Source organism: Python bivittatus, unplaced genomic scaffold, assembly GCF_059951505.1.
Source record: "Python bivittatus isolate LINGU-HERP-01145 unplaced genomic scaffold, Pbiv_v1 ctg000060_np1212, whole genome shotgun sequence".
Taxonomy (NCBI): Eukaryota; Metazoa; Chordata; class Lepidosauria; order Squamata; family Pythonidae; genus Python; species Python bivittatus.
The window spans coordinates 15897606-15918709 of NW_028277044.1; the positions used below are offsets into that span (position 1 = coordinate 15897606).

General features: G+C 40.5%; 1 protein-coding gene across 1 annotated transcript in view; it reads right to left on the reverse strand.

Annotated features, from left to right (window-relative positions):
• Positions 1-9672, reverse strand: part of GAS6 (growth arrest specific 6) — a 47869-nt gene extending 38197 nt beyond the window's left edge. The window contains exons 1-3 of the mRNA XM_088136547.1: positions 9375-9672; positions 8356-8528; positions 743-767 (exon numbers count right to left, since the gene is read on the reverse strand). Of these exons, the coding sequence (XP_087992673.1) occupies positions 743-767; positions 8356-8528; positions 9375-9441 (265 nt within the window). The 5' untranslated portion in view covers positions 9442-9672. The remainder of the gene's footprint in view (positions 1-742; positions 768-8355; positions 8529-9374) is intronic.
• Positions 9673-21104: the final 11432 nt, after the last annotated feature.

Sequence of the window (21104 nt, forward strand, 5' to 3'; positions counted from 1 at the left end):
TAGTAAATATTCTACAAAGCAAGTGCTTGCAAAAATTCCCTAACTTTCAGGAATGTTTTATGATGAGTTAAAGGGGGATTGAGCAAGACAGGAGCACTTGAGCACTGGAGATAAAGAAGAATTATAACTAAATATTCCATAATACATATTTTAAGATATAGCTATCTGAATTAAGGGTAACTGTTAGGATTACAAGCAAATAAATATGCTTTCTTCCTCAAAATACGGAATTCACTTGCTTGGTTTTATGACGAGAAAATCAACACTGTTAGGCTGAACTTGTTGGGGCACACCAGAGGTCAGCAACATAGCAACTACATGCATCAAAGTATCAGTGATACCTGTATGATTTTTGTGGACCTGCAAAATGAAAACCTGTTGAACGTGTTTGAAGGAATGTTTTAAAATGACCAAACTATAGAAATGATAAATCTTGTGTGATATGATAATTTTCAAGATTTCAAATGATTCTTAGAAAATCAGGGAGTATCTGGGCCATCATGATGCTATCTTATATGATAATCCAGGTAAACACACTATTAAAAAAAGTCACTGAAATCACATGAAATTTCACAATCTTGTAAGATTTCTTTGTTTTTTAAAGAATGGGGAAAGTGCCTGGGCCACTGCAAAAGATCACGTAAGCGCTGATTAAAGCCGATTAATGGGCATATAGATTATGCCTAGCAAGAGACAACAAAAGAGCACCATCATACATGAATAGGGTATAACTGCAACTCACCCAAATATTTCGGGTAAAAATATTCCTGTGAGAGAAAGAAAAAGCAAATATTTATTGGAAAGACACATTTAATCTAAAATGACATTAAGATTAAAATAAATGCTAAGAATTTGATGACTTGATAATTTGATCGTCACCCTCTGGGGAAGATGGGCAGCATATAAATTTAATAAATAAATAAATAACTGAGCAATGCAGTTTGAATGTGGTCATTTGCTCATCCTATTGATCCCATTACCATAAAACAAAGCATTTCTTTTATACAACCCTGAATCACACTAACAAAGTTAATGGCTGAATACTCATGAGTAAACAGCCAAGTTTATACTGCTTACTCATCAATAAATCTGCTGATTAAGGAAACTTGAGCTGCCGGCCTGAAAACAGTCTTCCCTATGAGCACATCCGCTGCAGCTTCAGAAACGCATTGGTGACAACAGCAATACTGGGGGAAGGAAGTGAGTAGTCAAGATTCAGTTTCTCATTCTGTCATTTGATGTTAAATTCTCCAGCTGCAAATCCTGGAACAAATTCTCTCAGCAAGGAAAGTTTCAGTTATAAAGCAGAATTATGAACCCTTAAGTCAGCAAACGTTATCATCACTAGGATGTTTGAGTTCTCCTTTAAAATATGGGTTTACATTCCTTACTTCAAACTTTGGGGCAGACCACTGACTCCACTCAAGACTGTTACCAGTATAAACAGCAGGTCCCAGAATACATTTCAGGAAAAAAGACAGTGCTAAAAGCAACGTGCCTTATAGTGAGTAACAATTCTGAATCACTGACCAAATAAGCAACGAAGATGAAACGTCCCTGCCTTTAAGGAACGTAGAACTGGTCATGGAACAATAGTTAGTCCTCATAAATTCAAACCCCAACTTGCACTTTACTTCTCTTAGGAAATTAAAAAGGCAGAGGGTCACACTAGCAATAAAAACTATAGCTACAACTCCACATTATGCTTTTCCTAATGTGAATCATCAAGCAACTATAATGGGGAAGGGGACAGTGTACCTTATGCAAGAAAATGGCACATAAGACAACAGCATCTGCTGAGAGGGCCAGCAGCAGGAGGAAGAAGACGGTGAAGGTCAGCTGGGGGCAGTGGGGGGTGGCAGGGGTAGGTGGCGACAGCAGAGTGCAGGGCGGCCAAAAGGGCAGAGATGGGGGGAAGATAGGCAGGTATGGAAGTTGAAGCACACACTGCGGTCATAAATGCAGGCCGGCTGCCAAGAACCCAAATTTTGATCACACAACTGCAGGAGCGCTGCAACGGCCATAACTTCAAGGACCAGTTGTAACCACCATTTGTTCAGTGCGGTCATAATTTTAAACAGTAGTTGAACGAATGGTCGTTAAGCGAGGACTACCTGTCGTTTTTTTTCAAGTAAGATTTGTTAGAAAACTTCTTTCTACTCAGTTCTGAAGCAATAATGTTGATGCAGCTTATGTCAAGGAAGCACTCCTAACTAAGTTGTCAAAACTGGTCTAGAGTAGAAACTTCTTTCCCATTATCCAAGACTGCTGAATTCCAAGCATTATGTGGCTCACCAGTAAAATACAAGGCAAGAGTTCTAAAGTAATGACTGAAACAGAAGGAAAACCCTGCTGGCCTTCAGCATGTACTATACTATTAATGACTACAAAAGTAAACTATTCCTCCAAAGTCAGATTGAAAAGTCCATTTTATTTGTTTGTCTGTAGCTTCTCCTGAACCACATTTATAATGATATTTGTGTTCCTGTCACATTCAGGTTTGGTACCAAGACACTTCTGTTCCCATTCATGATCCAACTGTGTTTGGTGGACTGGAACATGACTTTGCTAAGCTATGTACATAATAGGCAATTAATAACTTTCTTTGATAGGTAAATTTTCATTTTCAGAGCCTGCACGTAAATATACACAGGCATGCTGAGCAGAAAACACATTTTAATCTAGTTTGTTCTTACTAATAATAGACATCTGTGCAAGAAAAAATAATCAACAATATCGTACTGCCAATGCCAAATATACAAGCCTTCTGAAAATAGACTAAACTATATGGTGCAGTTTAGATCCAAATGGCTTCTATGATTTCTCAACAAACAAGAAAGGGAGCAAATGTGGTTTGATCATAGCAAATGTGCTTTCCAAGTTACAGCCACAGACCAATGCATTATACTGCATCTATTCTGTGCAGCAAAGCTCTTTTTTGCCTTCTAATCTGAAGTATAGAATACTCCTTAGTCAACAATTATAAATCTCAGCTAATTTGCAAGGATGAAAGAAATACACGTACTTCCATATCTTGGGGATCTACAAACAGTCATTTTCAGGCAGGGATGGGGTAGGTGGGAGAAAAACAGAATAATTTTTTATAAAAAAGTAAATAGCAGATCATAACATCAAGACTAAAGTCTAGAGTTTTTCCCCAATGCCAAAATTGATATTCCCCAAAATTCTTTTAAATATATTTTCTTTTGCAAAGTCACAAATAGAAATACTACTTATATTAAATGTCTACAGCACTGGCAGGTATACAAGCATCCCTAAAAATCCCTATACCTTCCGGTCAATCCTATTCTCCCTCCCCTGCACGTATCACAGGAAGGGTTACCGCTAAGGAAGCCTATGCCAACTGAGATTTCCATGCTATTGTCCTGCTGTATTTTCAACATAAAGAACTCAGGCAACACAAACACCCTCAACATAGTCCTTCCTGGAAAAGCAGTGTGACATGCAACATCCACAATCACATGGGCATTCCAGGAAATACTGTTAAGAAGAAAGCTTACATTGGCTGAGATGTTCACACTGTTACAGGACAAAGTTAGAAAGGCATTCCAAGATGCTGCAGTGACATTAAGCCTTAGAAGACGACAATATGAGGGACCGTATGTGGCTAAAAGAGGTTGGGACGTGGTAGACAACAGTAATCAGGAGTAAAAAATGGTGATGGAGAAGCAGTGGGCAGCAGTATCTTTGGTTGGGGAGACTTCCCCCATCTCCCAGGGAAGATTGCTACATGTACATGTTTGGTGTGTGTACATGCTTATATATTTGAGAAGCAGCATGTATGTCTACATAGGGATGCTATGCATGCACACAGGCATTTGTATGTGTGTTGGTGCACATTTGTACATTACATGGATACTGGCACATGTCTTCCCCACAGTCAAAACTTGGCACCTGGTTTGCCCTCCTATAGATTACTGACTATAATTTGCCCAAAACTGATTGTATCACATTGTTTTTCCACATAAATCCAGTTGTTTTAATATTTTTTAAAAGTTATATCTTTAGTGTGAGAAATTTATGAACTGGAAGCACATCTCTGGTAGCTCACATATGTTGATGTTCAATTTGGTAATTTTTCATAGCTACTATCATATATGAGAGCCAGTCTGGTGTAGTGGTTAAGGCACCAGGCTAGAAACCAGGAGGCCGTGAATTCTAGTCCCGCCTTAAGCACAAAGCCAACTGGATGACCTCGGGCCCATCGCTCTCCCCCTGCCCTAGAAATAAGGAGGCAATGGCAAACCACTTCCAAAAATCTTGCCCCAAAATTGCAGGAATTAGTCCAAGCAGTCACCAGGGGTCAACACTGACTCAAAGGCACCAAGAAAAAAAAAAAAATCACATACAGGGAATATTACACGGGGTAGAAGCTGTAGCCAAATTAGGCTCTTCTTTAAAATGAATCGATATCTGAAATTCAAGCATCTGTGTCTCTACAGGTACATCTCTATTTACCTTAAATTTTCTTTCTCCTATCAGACTCCTCATATAGACTTTGACTGGGGCATCATGTGTTTAAGTCATCCTTTGTTTCAGGATTATTTCTTGCCACATTTTCTTTAGGGCCTTTTATCTAACTAGTTTCTCTGCAGGATCAAAGCATCTACAACAATGGCGATAAAAAAAATCCTTGAATCTGTGCCATAAGGGCAGCATCATTAATCATAGCAAGACAAGAAGTACCAAAAATCCCTCTGAATTATATTTATTTATTAGATCTACATTCCACCTTTCCTCCGGGAGCTCAAAAAATACATAACATTCCCTCCTGTTTTTAACAACTACCCAGTAAGGTAGATTGGACTGAGAGATCATGACTGGTCCAAAAGCCATCCAGTGAACATCCATGGCTGAGGGTGGACTTGAACCTTATATAAATTAATCCAGCATTTATATGAATTTACTATACATACTGGATAATGCATGAATATTACCTAGCACTAAATATACAACTTTGAGTTACAGGTTACCTGTTCAGTATTGAATCAAACAAATTTTCTTGTCCCTTCTCAAAGCTCTCTAGAAGTTCTAGGTCAAGCAACAGGAAAAATAAAATTGTGTCACATCAAAATTATCTCTTAAAATTTCCCAAGTCTGGCATATACAGACTCATAATCCATGTCATGGGTTTTCAAAACCTAGTTTAATCCTCATCAGAATTTTAAATTCCCAAACAATTCTCCCCTGTACAAGATATATGCAAATATAAATTCTTCAACCCCAGTACATATTGTACATATGGTAAGGCGAAAGCCAACTTTCTACATTTTCATCAAGCAGACAAAACTACATATTTACCCAGAGATAATTTAAAAAATGCCATTTCTGCTTTAAAGTAAGAATGTTTAAGTGCTATAAAAAACCAGAATGAGGAGCGGGCCTCCAGATGTTACTAAACTATGAATCCTGATAATTAAGCTCTCTGGAACTGTTCAACAACAGCTGGAAAGATTGTGTCTTGAGTAAAAAAAAAAAATAAATAAAGCTAGAAAGTTTACATCTTCCAAAAAAACCCAACAACTTGATACCTCTAGAACCATACTAGAATTGCATGTAATCCAGGGTTATTGTTATTTCTTAAATATTTCTATATATTCAGACCCCTAATAAGATCCCGGGAACACTAAGATAAGCCTACTCAAACAGAATCAGCTCAGTTTCTTCCAGGAATATAAGTCAATATATTTTGCAAGATCAGGGCCACACATGAACACATACCAATTTATATTCCTTTCTCACATGCCCACATCTTTCTCCTTCTCTCTTCCAGCAATCCACTGCAGATCAGTAACTTCTTCCTATTGTTATCAATGGCCAGTTTGGATTCCTTCTGTTAATGGCAGCATTAATAATATGGGTGATCTGTTTCTTGCTGGCCAACTGATGAGGATGATCAGCTGGACAACAGGGAAAGTAAAGAGGGCTCCCCATAGATCTTAGGAATTATTGTCCATCTCTTTGTCAAACCACGCTTGAAGATCATCTACAAAACTGACTAGCAGAGAGAGATTAAATAATCATGCTTGCTCATATATTGCAGTGATTACACTGCAAACTTCCTAGCAATATTCCTGACATTTAGGCATCATGTATCACATTGTTTTTTTTAATATGACTTGAATAAATTGTGCCTGATAGAAGATTACCAATAGAGTTTTACTATTGTTGTTTTTAATAAACCTTTGTTATGAATGTAGCTATCAATTGCTACTAAAATTCAATTGATGAATGAAATGTCTAAGTTCAGAGGCAGATATCTCCAGATTCTGGAATTAAATCTTATATCTTGATATATTTTGTGATCTTCCAATGGCAGTTCCTATCTAGCACTGGACAAGGTTAGTTTTGCCCTAATTAACATGGAATTCTAAGATCCTTTTTAGGGAAGATGATCTATAAAACCAGGCAACATATTATTGGTGTATAGATTTATGTATGAAACCTGTCGATTGCTAGTCTCTAGCGACTAGAAGACACACAATGCAGGGCAGGAAAAGAAGGAGAATGAAGGGAAATCCCATTATGCAAGTAGAGATCTATTTACATGAGACAAAATCACTATTGCTTCAGGTATGCTACATTACCAGGTAATTACCATATTTGAAAGACAGTTTATCTGTCCCTGCCTCCACCCTTGCTTCTTCCTCAGAAAACCATCACTTTTTTTCTACTCCATTCCTCTTCATAAACCATACAACTTCACTGAGATTTTTCAAAACTGGAGGAAATTAAGAACACAAATACAAAAGAGTACTTAAAAAAAAACCTGTCACAGAAAAATCAAACATTTTCCATAGTACAGCTTTAGATTAATGTAACAGCAGAATATAAAACATTTGTCCCCTTCTTGCAATGGAACAATACAATTTTGTCACATATTTTTTCTGCAGGCTCATTTTTGGATTAAATTTTTTTTCTGCGTTTTTCTGACTAAAATTTAATAAACAATACCCTGGTGACCTCAGATTACCTTTTTCACTCTGGGGGAAATTCTCTACCCATCTATGAACCATGGGTGCAAATGTGTAAAAAACCATTTCAGCAAAGCTTATATTGATTAAATGTGGAGTTTAATGTAATAATTACTTTTTAATTTTAATAATTAATGTTTAAAAGGGGTAATAATAAAGTTCAAGTCAGAGAATGAAAGAACAAATTGTTCATTTTTGTTCTTCTCAAAAAATCCTTGACTTTCTCTGGAGCTTAAGGCCAAAAGTTTAAAGGAAATATCACAAACCAAAATTTGTTCCTACTTAGCAACTATCCTCTGTGCTGTAAAATGCACAGTACTGTATGCTGTGAACCTAGTCTGAGAATATGTTAAGACATGTTTTGCCTTAAATATAAAAATTAACTCCTCTAAGAGAAAAGAGCCAAGTCCCTTTCATTCTCAGTACTTTTGACCTACATAACTCTCATTCTATCCACTCCCATTCAAATCATTAACAGGAATACACAGTCCTGTGCAAAAATCACTAGTCAGTCTCTCTGTCAAAACATTTATTCCCTAAACTAATACCAGATAATCCCTGTTTATAAAAGAGTCTTTTCAGAAAAGTACATCCAAAAGTTGCAAGTGAATCAGAAAATTAGAATACATAAAATTATTTAAATGATGTTTTATTTAAAATTATTTCTAATTATGTTTATGCTATTGAGACTTCTAGCATTAAACAGCTGTAGATTTAGGTCCATACTCTCTCACTAAGCACAAGGTTTTTTTAAAAAAATCATTCTCTTATGAGTAACTCAGAGACTGTTTACATTTACCTACTAATAAAACTGCTGATCCAAGTTAGCATAATCTTCTAATTCAATATGCAGTATTGAGTACCCGGGTTTATTCAACAAACCCTTGCTTGCAAGCATTCAAAAAAATCAAAAGAATATTCAAATTAAGCTATGCAAAATGCAAATTCTCCTGAGTCATCCAATAATTCAGATTCTAGTAAATGCATTTTGTCTGTGGTAGGATTTAACTTGTCCACAAAAGTAAGCACTCACACACACACACAAAAGCAGGACACCCAAGGAATCCTTTCTAGAAGAGAGGTTGTAACTTAGCCCTATATAAGCTACTCTCCTCCCGGCGTTTTACTATTCTTGTTTGCTCGGCCTCACAATCCAAATACAACGATCTGTCAAGCGAAGGGCGTGGTTTAAGTTATTTATCTAATGGCTCTTCTCGCAAGCAACTTCTCCAGCTGTGCAAACACCTGGCGCCCTCATTCCCATTCTGGTGCTTTAGGATGACTTCACGCTATTCTTCTTCCTCAAAAAAACCAGAACAAAATCTTAATGATCCCCGGCGCTTCTCTGGGCTTTTCTCACCGTCTCAGGGTCGTTCTCAAACACTTCTCGGGCTTCCTCCCGGTTGCAGAGTTCCTCCACGCACTCTCTCTCCAGATGGCCTTGCTTGGTCTCCTCGAAGATCTGGTAGGCTCGGCGGTGCCTCTGGCGAAGGAACTGGGAAGCCTCCTCCCGGCCTTTGTAGAACACCACAGCTGGAGGAGCCCCCCAAGAAGTAGGGAAAAAAGGGGGGAAGCCATCAATACCGGGCTCCCCGAAGAATGACGCGGCCGCGCACCTCCCCAGCGAAGTCGCCGGCTGCCTCCCTCGCCCTCCTGCCGGCGCGCGCAGCTGTTTCCCCTTTTAAACAGTCCTCCGAGCGCGGAGCAGCGGGACGGGCACAAATGCCGCCGTTCGCGAAATCCTCGGACGGCTTCCGCCGTCCCCTCCCGAGCCCACCGGCTCCGGGCTCCGTGTCGAGCTCTGCGGGCTCCCCACCCCATTTCCGCGCCGCCACAAGGGAAGCCAAACAATGCCGCGGCGCCGCAAACAAGGACATCCCCGCGCCCCTCTCCCGCCCGCCGCCGCCGCCGCCGCCAAGAACAAAGCTGCGGAGGCCGAAGAGCGAGCGAGGCGAAGGTCGCCCGACCCTTCTGCGGGCAAAGAGAGAAGCGGGAAAGCTGCGGGGAAAAGTGGTCCGGGGGCGGGGAGGCAGAGGACGCTCGGCCGAAGAGTAGCGCCACGAGCCAGGTGCCCTGGACGGGAGGCTGCTGGCCGCCCGCCCGTGGGAAAAGGCTGCAGGATGCCCTGACCTTAACAGGCAGAGGCTGGGGAGCGCCAAGGGGGCCGTCGGCGGACTCTTTCCCGGCCCACAGAAACGCAAACGCGGGGTTATTGGCGCGGTCTTTTTGCTTTTTAACGCACGTCTTCATCAATTCAGGGGAAGAGGGCGAGCTCCTCCGCGACCGCGGGAAGGGCGGCGGAGAGGTGTTTTCTTCCTCGGGGGAGGGGAGGAGGAGGAGGAGGAACAAACGGCCCCGGGAGGAAGCCCCGCTACTCACTCTGCGAGGAGTCCGCGGCCAGCAGGACTAGCAAGAGGGCTGCCGCTGGAGCCGGCGGCGGCTGCATGATGCGGCGGCGGCGGCGGCTGAGCCTCGGGCTGCGCCCTCTGAGTGGCCGAGAGGCGCAGGGCGGTCTGGTGCCGGAGGAGGGAGCGCCGCTCCTGTTGGAGGCAGCGCGGCTTCTGCCGAGCCCAGCGGGGGAGTCGCTTGTGCGGCTGAGCCAATCAATGGAGAAAGTTCGCGGGCTTGGAGCCCCAGCGACACACCTAGTGCTTCCCGCGCCCTCAGCGCCGGGGAACTGGCTGGCGGCTGAGCGCGGCGGGGATGGAGGTCAGAGGAAGAGGGAGGGAGGGAGGGAGGCAGGCCGGCCCGGAGGGACACGGCAGGAAGGACCGAGCGACCCGTCGGCGGCCGGGCCCGAAACCCGCTGAAAACAACCGCGATCTCTGCGCCTCCCAGATTCCTTTAAAGCCTCGGAGTTATTTATGGTAGGCAAAGGGGGTGCGCGCAGAAGTGGCTTGCTGCCTCGACGTGTTTGACGGCTGTTTCTGCGGCGGCGACCGTCCTGCGTGGATGCGATCCTGGGCGTGCAGCAAATGCCATCGATGTAGGGCTTCGTCTGCCTGAAAATCCCAGTTACGAGCAAGCAGAGCAAATGGTGACAATATACAGTAGAGATACTCTGCGTGGTATTCTGTTCAGAAAATATGCACCTGACCACCGTTGCCCCCATCGTGTCCCCGGGGCCACCACAAGATGCCCACCGCCACCCTTGAGGGCAGAAGGCTAACGTAGTGGATGGGGGGCAAGCTCAGCTTTCCAACCCTTATCCACTGTTACCACCAGTAACTGGCATGGTCACCTCACTCAGCCTTGGCCCTGGCCTCTCTATATGGGCTTCTGATATATTTGAAGAGATCCTGTTTGAGGCATGATGGTGCTTCAAAACAGAATTACATCCCTCAGCCAGTATGGTGTCATGGTTAAAGTGTTGAACTGGAATGGGGGAGACATGGGTTCAGGTCTACCTTCAGCCATGAGAACTTGCTGGGGGACTTTGGGACAATTGCTTTGTCCGCTGAACCTACCACATAGGGTTGTTGCAGGGATGAAGGGAGGAGACATTCCAGTGCAAGTCACTGTAACAAACAGTAGTTAGTTATGTCTACAAATATTACAGGGGGTTCTTCATAAACAATGAAAGAAATGCTTTCTCTAGTCTCTCAGCAGCAAGCATTCCTTCTCACTGTTTTGGACATGATAAAGAGAGTACGTTTGATATGCACCTTTTACATTTGATTTATTGAGGGAAGCTATTCTCAAAAATACCGCTTCTCAAAAATGCCTTGGAACAAGATACTATCAATGGAAATTTACTGGCCTATGGAATGTGATTCTTTTGGTACAGTCCCCTGTAGTACCCACTTGCTTCTTATGCATGATTTGAGAAGAAAGAGATCTGTCTTTCAGTTAAATTTCCCCTATGGGCATATCTGGTTACTTGCAGTGGGATGGATCTCAATTTGAAATGCCTGCCAGCTTTGCAAAACAGTGTACATGGCAGATAACCAGTGCAAGCATTGAAGGATGATAAGTTGTACCACAAATCCTTTACAATCTTTAATCAACTGTTTAGCAATTTTGTGTGTGTGTGAGGCAGATCAGCATTGTTCTAGTTTTTAGGATAGCAAACTAAGATTATACTTGAGTTCTTGTATACTTACTTTGGTTCTACTTTACTCAGCTGGACTTGCTTCAGAGTAAAGGATTGAGTTGCATGTCCCTTTGGGGATTCTGCAAAAAATCTTCACTCAGGTTGAACAGTTCACTTTAATAAACATCTCTACTTGATCTAGTCTGCTTATCCTAAATTAGCCAGAAAGCAATCCAATAAGGATGATCCTAATTATTGGTGGTCAACTACTTTTATAAGTTTTTTTAAAAAGGAGTTAAAAATGGTACTGTTTATCCTGACTGCATATTGACTCATTTGAGAGTTCTCTAAACTAATTTTTAAAAAGAAAATGTAATGCCAAATACAGCACATTTTGGGAAAGAATCAAAAGAAGCATTCCAGTCTGGATCTTGCTGCTTTGGTTTTCTAATTGCATTTCCTATCCAGGTGCCAGGAAATAGTGCATGATTCTCAAAGACAGGAAATGCTGAATTGTTTTATTCCCAAAAAGTGTACCTTAGTTAATTTTCAGAGTGATTTCCTTTAATTGGAGGTCACATTTGACATATGAAAATAGTTTTTAAAATAAGCCAGGATGCATTTTTATACAGCCATTTTAGGAGACGATGATTGCAGCACCAGAAGGCTGCTACTGTACTGTGAATTGGGAAGGGTTTATGAAAGTCCTACTAATTGTTCCTGTGTCATTATTTCATCTCTCTGGAATGAAATCTGACATAATATATCTTACTATGATTCTAAGCACAACTACACAGGACTAGTAGGGGGCAAAAACATTGCTACTTTTCAAAATCAAATGGCTAGTTTATTTCCCTAGAATAAAAGGCAGATACATGATTCTCCCACATTTTATCTTCAAAGTGACCCTGTAAGATGGGATGGGTGAAAGATAGTAGCCCGTCCAAAGTCAACAAGCTTCATGTCAGAATGTGGATTCTTGGTCTTCATCAGGGTTCTACTCTTTTGTAATTTCTGGTATTACTCTACCTCCATCTCCAAGAGAATTCCAGTAACTGGGTGTGACAAATGTAAACAATCAAAATCAGTCTCATTGTGAATTTTGTGCTAAATACATTATAACCCTGCCTAGAGTCCTGGAAGTGTAAATTCTTCTTTTGTTTTCAGTAAAGGACAAAGTTGGATAGGATCCAGGAGATGCTAATCAATTCTAAGTATATCATGCCTCGTTGCTGTTTTTCCCCTTTGTTTAACTTTGTGGGCTTCCAAAAGGCACCGTACGGTGCATGGTGAGAAATATATTTGTTATCAGAGAGAGAAGAGAAAATAGTATACAGTTTTCATCCTTTTTGAAAATAACTTTTACAGGAAACATTGTGAAATTCTTGCACTAGATTCAAAAGGCAATTAGTTGTGCTTTTCTGCAGTAATAAAATATGTGTTCTTCTGACCAAGCTGAAGAAAGTGGAGTGCTGGCTAAGCAAGCCACATTTGTTCAACTTTCCTTCAGTGGTCTTATTAGCACATAGGTTTATTTTATAATTCTAAGTAATGCATTGAGCTAAAAACCAAAATAATTTCCATATTCTTCTTCAACAAAATGTGCATTGTTTTACTTAACTGCAGTAGATAAGATTATGTTTCAGGAGGCATGATCAAACCCTCTGAAGTTGCACTCTAAACTTATATCATTAAACTGATTAAACTTATAACCTGACTTGGTTATCATGTAACCTCACTGAATGTAGATGTGTATAAGACATGGCTGCTTAAAAAACAGAACAACGAGATATTGACATTTATTAGGACTGTGCAGGTTTGCAATAATTCAGAGGAAGTGCTTTGGACCTTGTGTGACTCCAGCACCCCTCGACTGTTGATTAAAGTATACATAAATCTGAAAAAAGCTGCAGCAGCTTTAAGAGTCACCTTAAAGAAGCACTACTTTAATAATTAAGTTGATTAAAGAGTATCTTCTTTCTTCAAGCATATGTGAACATCTGACAAAATATATGTGTGCTTTGAAGACAACCAGGAAGGGTTAGGGTTAGAATACCAGAAAGATGCCGCATGTCTACAATTCTAAAGTGCTTAGTCTGACTTATTTTAAAAGCTTTCACGGCTTTAATAAATGCAGTCTGAGCAGAGCTGAAAGACCAGTATGAATGCTTGGAAACTTATTCCATATCTCAGAAGTGTCAAAGAGCCATCATAACTAATATGCAATCACCCTGTAGGTCGATTGTGTAATGGAGAAAGAATGCCTCTAAGACAGTGGCCTGCTTATTTGAAAACTTTCACAAGCATAGGTATTATCTGCACTGTGAATTTTGCTCTACCATCACTGACCTGTCCCATCTTCATAGCATACCCAACACACCTCAAGCCCAAAGTGCTTTTCACAGGTGTCCTTAGTTCAGCAGACTCTAAACATGTCCAAAGATGCAAACAGTTCATCTCCTTGCTTGGTAGATGAGGCAGGAAGTGTGGTGGGTAACCATTCCTTTGAAGAAAAGATAGAACAACATTTAAGCTGGGTCATTGCATATGACTGTGACGCAGAGGGACATAAAATAAGTTGATTCTCTAGGGAAGGCCAAAATCCAGAATTTCCTCGGGATTGTAACATGTCAGAATTCTTTTATATTTGGCACCATTCAAATGCTAGGGGGTGTATTCAATAGAGGTGCTCTTTTTATCCCCCCCACCTATGCTATATAAGACCATTACTTTTGCTAAAGTTGCTTTATACAGCCCTTGCCTGAAAAAGATATCAGCAGCAAGCTAGCCGGTGTTATGGTATATAAAATGGCCTTGGGATCATAATGCTATAGGAGTAAGAAGCCTGTAGCCCTTAAGCTATGGGTGAGCTACATTCCTAATAGCTCATAAAAAAACAACAACAACCAGTTGCAGGACATAATAATCCTATGTTACAGTTGGCCAAAGGTTTTATCCCTATATTACAGGTTTTGCATAAATATAACAAATTATATGCCCTTACTGCCCCACTACATTTGTTTTGGAAAACTAATTGGTAAAGAAAAGAAGTGAATATTTGACTAAGACCCAGATGCAGTTGTTAAATCCAGAACTGTTTGACTGCTTATCACTCAGCTTAACAATGTAGAAGGGGCTGTATATCTCTCCATTCACCAGATTACCAGGGAACACCTCAAACATTTATCCAGCTTCAGTTATGCTTATTTCTCATAAGAAATGTCTCTATCTTAATATTCCCTTGGCAAAATTCCATTCTATTAGCTTTTAAAGAAATACATTAAATTTAAGGTCATTGATCCTTTGAGGTTCACAAATGCTCATCAAACAAAATCAAAAATGTCTAAATACTGTTGCTGTGTTTACAACCAGTGTTTACTTTCTACACATGATTACATTTGACTCCCAAAGAATATGCATGTTACTGTATAAAGATAAGGCACCTATCTTTCTGTTTTTCTGAGGTCTTTAACTTTGCAGATGAAAGATACCGCATGCACTATGCAGTACCTTGCCAAGTTTTCTCTCTCTGCTAAAAACATTACGTATGCTATTTACATGTGTGTGCACACCTCAGTAGTCAATCTTGACTCATGGTGACTGCATGGACAAGTCCCTGCAGTTTTCACAGCAACATTGCTACTTCCTTCTACCTAGGGCTGAGAGAATGACTGGCCCAAACTCCTCCAGATGGCTTCCATGCCTAAGGCAAGACTAGAACTCATGGTCTCCTGGTTTCTAGCTTGGTGTGTTCACCACTACGCCAGACTGGCTCTTGCATGTACCCTATGGATCTGTGGCGGTTGGTTCATTCAATTTACATTATAGATGTAAATTTCATTCTGGGAAGTTAACAGGCAATTCTGACAATAAAGTAGGCAAGTTATTTCTAGTCTGTGTAACCTGTAATAAAGCAAACTGAACATATATAAGAAGTTTGCAAGGGGCCAGCTAAGAATTTCCTTCTTTAATATCTATTTAGAACTGAAATAGAGAAGGAACAGGCAAGTATTTGGTAGGTAACAAGTTGCAGAGGACAGCGCTATTTGATTCCATCAAAGCTTATGTTCTACTATAACGCACTCAAACTTTTTTTTGCAAAGTATCATTTCTTTCATACTGACAAGTCTCTACAATTAATATTTGCTGCATCACTACTGAATTAATATGAAGACATCACCCTTGACCCAGTCAAGTGGAGCAGAAAGAACTGGCCAGACCTAGTAAAGATTATTATTGTCTGACAAAATAATTATCTAAATCATTGAAAGAGGAAGAGGAAGGAAGGAAGGAAGGAAGGAAGGAAGGAAGGAAGGAAGGAAGGAAGGAAGGAAGGAAGGAAGGATGGATGACTGAGCTTTAGATTCTTAATTTAAAGGGCTAAGAATCTAAAGCTCAATCATGAAAAATCATAAAGTTTATATGATAAATAAAAATCATAATCCTTTCATCCGGACTAGGCCACCTTCAAATATAATACAAATGTAATACTTCAGTACTAGGATGTAGGCAGTAAGTGACTCTTGTCTGACTGCAAATGTCTGCCAATCTGTTGCGTGTTCTACATCCAAGCTGCTTTGTGATGATCCCATCAGTTTTAAAAGTATCAGCTCCAAAGCATGACTGCAAGCTACTTGCACATTGCAAAAATAGCTTGAAAGATGTGATTATGATTTATATGATGCAGTCTTTCCTCTTCTTCCAATATTTACCTTTCTTTTTATGGTATAATCCAAAGCACATTTGTTAAGAAGCAATTCCTATCAAACAGAGTGGGATTAGTTTCTAAGTAAATAAGCTTAAGACCAAACTATTTCAAGATTGTGAAAATATCTGGGTAGATTTTTAAAGTATTATGCCTACTAATTTGGATTTAATTTCTAATCCAAAACAATACACTATATCTGATTTGCCAGTAAATATGAACTTACTCTACTGGAATATAAGCTTATAAAACAAATATTTTAAAACAATGGTTTAATGAGAACTGTAGTCCAGCAATTTTGGAGGTTCAGAGTTGCAGAAAGCTGCTTTAAACCATGGAAACGTTTTTCTAAAATGAAGCAAAGTATTTTCTAATACCTTTTGTGCTTTCAGAAAGGACTGTTAAGCATACAAGATATATTTGTAATCACTATAGTTAAATAGTCCACTCTGCTTTTTGTTGTCCAATCTGCTTAATGAAATATCCATTAAACTTACAGCTACCGTAAACATTTTTATGTTTTATTTTTTTGCATCTTCCTCTTGGACAGCCAAAGGAAATATACTGATTGTCTCATGCTGTTTCCTGCCTGCTTTCTGTGTTTCAAGGTCTGCAGCAGTGAAGACCTTCATCCCTTCAGTTCCGAAACAGTTGGGAAGGAACAAGAAGGGGGAATGACAAGGGGAAGTGTCCCAAATGTGAAAAGCAGCAGGTACAGCTTTGCAAAGAATATCTTAGAAACAGTTTGCTTCCACTCCTGTATTTTTAATATTCCACACAAATGTCCTTGAAAGGCATTCACTGCTACGTATGACTGGAACTGATACAAAATCAACAAGCCGAGGAGCACGCTAACTCTTTCAACATCTTATTCATAATATGCCAAATAATAACACTGTTGTAAACTTTGGAAACTTCACAGCCAGCTTACTAAATCAAGTCCCACTTCAGCTGAATAGCAGGGGATGGTATCTAACAAAGCCCAAAGGTGTCCAAATAACAACATGGGTGTCATGACATCATCAGACGAATTTGTGATTATATACTTGTGTTACAATATCAAATGCAAGAGTGTAAGTCATATCAGTTACACGCTGAGAGTCCGCTATACAGTATGCGTCGTCACTCGCTCTTTCCTGCAGATGCTGTTATACAGTTTGATAAATGAGCAAAATCACATATCATGCCAAACCATTATTATATTTATTTATCTGATTTTTATCCCGCCTTTATTTTTGGTCCGCTCAAGGTGACATACATCCTTAATGCTCCTGCCTCCTGTTTTCCCCACAACAACAACCCTGTGAGGGGAATTGGGCTGAGAGATAGTGACTGACCCAAAGTCACCCAACTGGCTTTCATGCCTAAGGCAGGACTAGAACTCACAGCCTCCTGCTTTCTGGGCCAGCATCTTAGCCATTACACCAAACTGGCTCTACAGTTATAACCATGATTTGCTGAGTAAGCCAAAATGGCTAGGTTCACACATCATGTTGAACCATAAAACATGGTTTATAAACTGTAATTCAGATCAAAACCAAAAATCTAGATTGTGCCTTACTGTATTATAATGGGGATATATAATCACTGTTCTGGTTAACACACTCCACTAAGCCGTATCATATTTAAAAATGGCAATAAATCATTTACTGTGGTATATAAATCTCAATGGCTAGGTAATGTCTATGTCTCATGAAACTAAGTATTCCAGACATATCTCAGGTTATATGTATGGAGCTATAAGTTTCCCTTTAGAATCTTCTTATCACATCTCTTCTCCCTCCAGTATGATCCTGCAGTATCACACTAAGTTGTAGTAAGTTTGTTTAGTTTTGGCTTGGTGTGTTGTGTGATCCCCACCATTGTGGTGTGTAAACCATAGCTTATAAGTTAGCATGTTGGGTAAACCCTGCCAGTTGTGGCTTGTTCAACAGATCACATAAGAAAATCATGGTTTAGCAAATGTGCAAACCCAGTGTCTGCATGCATAGTAAGCTTACCCAACCATAGGCATTCAGTACAGCAACAGTGCCCTCACACAAATCAACACTTATGTAATTTGTATCAGCTAGCACAAAAGTCTTGGGGGACCTGGCCAAAGAATTGGAAGGGGGGAAGTATCTATTTGAGTCAGGGGGGACAAAGGAAAGGGAGACCACCTTCCAGCCCCCTCATAGCTGTGGCCCATTCAAGTCATTTGCATAACATCTTATGCAAAGTCTTAGTCTACTTGACTGGTTTCCATATCTTCAAATAAGTAGCAAAGTATTAAAAGAATTGCAGAAACAAACTTGCTTTCCCATTATTTTTGATAATATGTTTATTTTTTATTTTTATTCTTATTCTTATTCATTCATTCATTCATTCATTCATTTATTATTTTTGATAATGAATACGTGAATGATGCCGTGACCACCCTTTTGCAGTGCCTGGAGGCTGTGGGGGTCTGGATGGGGTGCAACAGGCTTCAGCTGAACCCTGGTAAGACAGAGTGGCTGTGGATTGGAGGCCCAGCTGTATCTGGGGGTTTACCATCTTTGGTTCTCGATGGGGTTGCACTGCCCTGGACAGACCCAGTGCATAATCTGGGGGTCCTCCTGGACTCATGATTCTTGCTCGAGGAGCAGGTGGCAGTCGTGGCCAGGATTGCCTTTGCCCACCTTCATGTGGTACGCCAGTTACGTCCCTTCCTGGATCAGGAGGCTCTCCGGTCAGTCACTCATGCCCTGGTCATCTCTCAGCTAGACTATTGCAATGTGCTCTACATGGGGCTACCTTTGAAGAGTATCCAGAAGCTACAGCTGGTCCAAAATGCGGCCGCACGGATCATTTTGAGTGCCCCAAGAATGGCGTATATAACACATTTACTACATGAGCTGCATTGGGTCCCAGTCTGCTTCCGGGGCCAATTCAAAGTGTTGGTTATCACCTTTAAAACCCTACATGGCATGGGGCCAGGTTACCTGAGGGACCATCTTACCCCCTCACATCAACCCATCCCACCCGGTCAGGCACAGAGGGCATGTTATGGGTCCTGTCAGTGAGAGAATGTCCAGAAGGAGAGCCTTCTCTGCTGTTGCTCCCGCCCTTTGGAACATTCTCCCCCCAGAGGTGGGGCAGGCCCCTACCCTACTGGCCTTCCGGAAAAAATTGAAGACCTGGGTCTGCCAACTTGCATGGGGGGATAACAACTCAGCCCAATCCTGGGGGTGGCTAGCGCCTCGATGACACTCCCCAAGTGATTTCCAATTATTTTGGAACTTTTTATCTTTTATTTATTATTGTAATTTTATAATTTTAATTGATTTTAATTGTTTTGTAAACCACCCAGAGTCGTTTAACGAGATGGGTGGTGACAAATTCGATAAATAAAATAATAAATAAATAAATTTTAGACTACAAGTAGTCCTTGACTTACAACCATTCATTTAACAACTATTTGAGGTTATGACAGCGCTGAAAAAAGTTATTTACAACCACTCCTCACACTTATGACTGTCGCAGTGTCCCTGCAATCACATGATCAAAATTCGGGAGCTTGGCAACTGGCATGTATTTATGATGGTTGCAGTATCCTGGGGTCATGTGATCGCCATTTGCAACCTTCCCAGTGGGTTTCTGACAAGCAAAGTCAATGGGTGAAGCCAGATTTGCTTAACAACTGCACGATTCACTTAACGACCACAGTGATTCACTTAATGACCACAGCAAAAAAAATCATAAAATCAGGCACGGCTCACTTGACTGTTTCACTTAGCAACAGAAGTTCCGATCCCAATTGTGGTTGTAGGTTGAGGACTAACTGTAGTTTGAAATCATTCCTTATGAACTCTAGCACTACACTGGTGCTTCATGTCCACTTCCAAAGCTGCCATTTGTCATTCCTTTTCTAGAGCAATCTTATTGCCTCTGTCCATCCACACAGAAAACTACCTTTTGATTCCATGCGTGGAATGGTTTTGGGTACCACCTCTTTCTAACTTTTTTGGTGCTTAGTGGGAGCCACATCTTACAAGTTAAGTTGATGACTTTGAAGTCAGTGGTTATAGCGGTGAAGCATGGAATTTAGAAATTGTGCAAAGCTGCTACTAAAGAGTTTGAGCCAAGTGTAACTATGAGCCAGTTTTAAATCTCTCCTTAAACCAAATTGTTGTGGCTCCATTCAGTCTTTCCATGAAATGCCTAAATTACTTTGAGGGTTTTGGCTTCTTTTATTAACTAAACATTAGGATCCTAGAAGATGCTTGTGCCCACAGTATTTTTCTTACCAACTGTACCCAATGGATAGTCTTTTGGAATTCTTCCTTGCTTGAATAGGTAGTTGAAACTGTTTTTGTACCGCTTCATCTTTTCCTCTTCAGTGTATCTATGCCACTTCTGGAATTCACCAACCTAACTGTCCCTCCTATGTGAAAGCAGGAACGAACTTGATGTTCTCCAGATGTTTTCGTCTACACATCCACAGTCCTTTACCATTAGCTCAGATGGCTGAAGCTGATGAGAACGAAAGTATAAAACATCTAGAGATGTTCCTTACTCCAGCTATAAAGTAACCCATATGCTGCCATTTCAGTTAGTGTTGTCTTTTCTTTTTTACCTGTCAAGCAAAAATTTTTACAGTTGTTCACTGTTTTCAAATCAGAACCATTAAAATAATATATTAGGCCATGCACTCTTTTCTAATGTAAGTATTTTCTTCTGTTTGTGTCTATGAAGCTCGTGTTATTTTAAAAACTCGAATGGTTGAACTATATTCCCCATTTTAGTGAAGTACATGCCTGGCTCTAATGTACATGCAGCACACCTCTTAAAAAAATTTAACCACCTCTCTGCATATTTGAACATGTAGATGATCACATATGTAGTGAATAGACAAAGCCCGCAAAACAGAATAATTTCTGAAAGTGGAAGTGCCAGTAAATCTGGAAGGTTGTGGATGAAAAAATTGCAAGGCATATAAGCGATTATATGAAAGTAACTCATGCTAATAGTAGTGTTGCAAGAAAAAAGATCCAAATAAAGTCGAGTTCCTTACCCTGAGGCCATACTCTAAATATTCTGTTTGCTAATATTTCATCAGAGCAGTGTTTCTCGACCTTAGCAACTTTAAGATATGTGGACTTCAACTCCCAGAATTCCCCAGCCAGCCATGCTGGCTGGGGAATTCTGGGAGTTGAAGTCCACATATCTTAAAGTTGCTAAGGTCGAGAAACACTGCATTAGAGTATTAGATAGAACCAAAATGTGAATCTGTTATTTAAACTTGGAATGAAAAAAGTGAGAAAGGAACACAGTTTCGAGTTACATTCCATTTGTTTTTCTCCTCGTCCAAGAGCTTCATTAGCAGGAAAAACAGCGTTGCTCAACATCC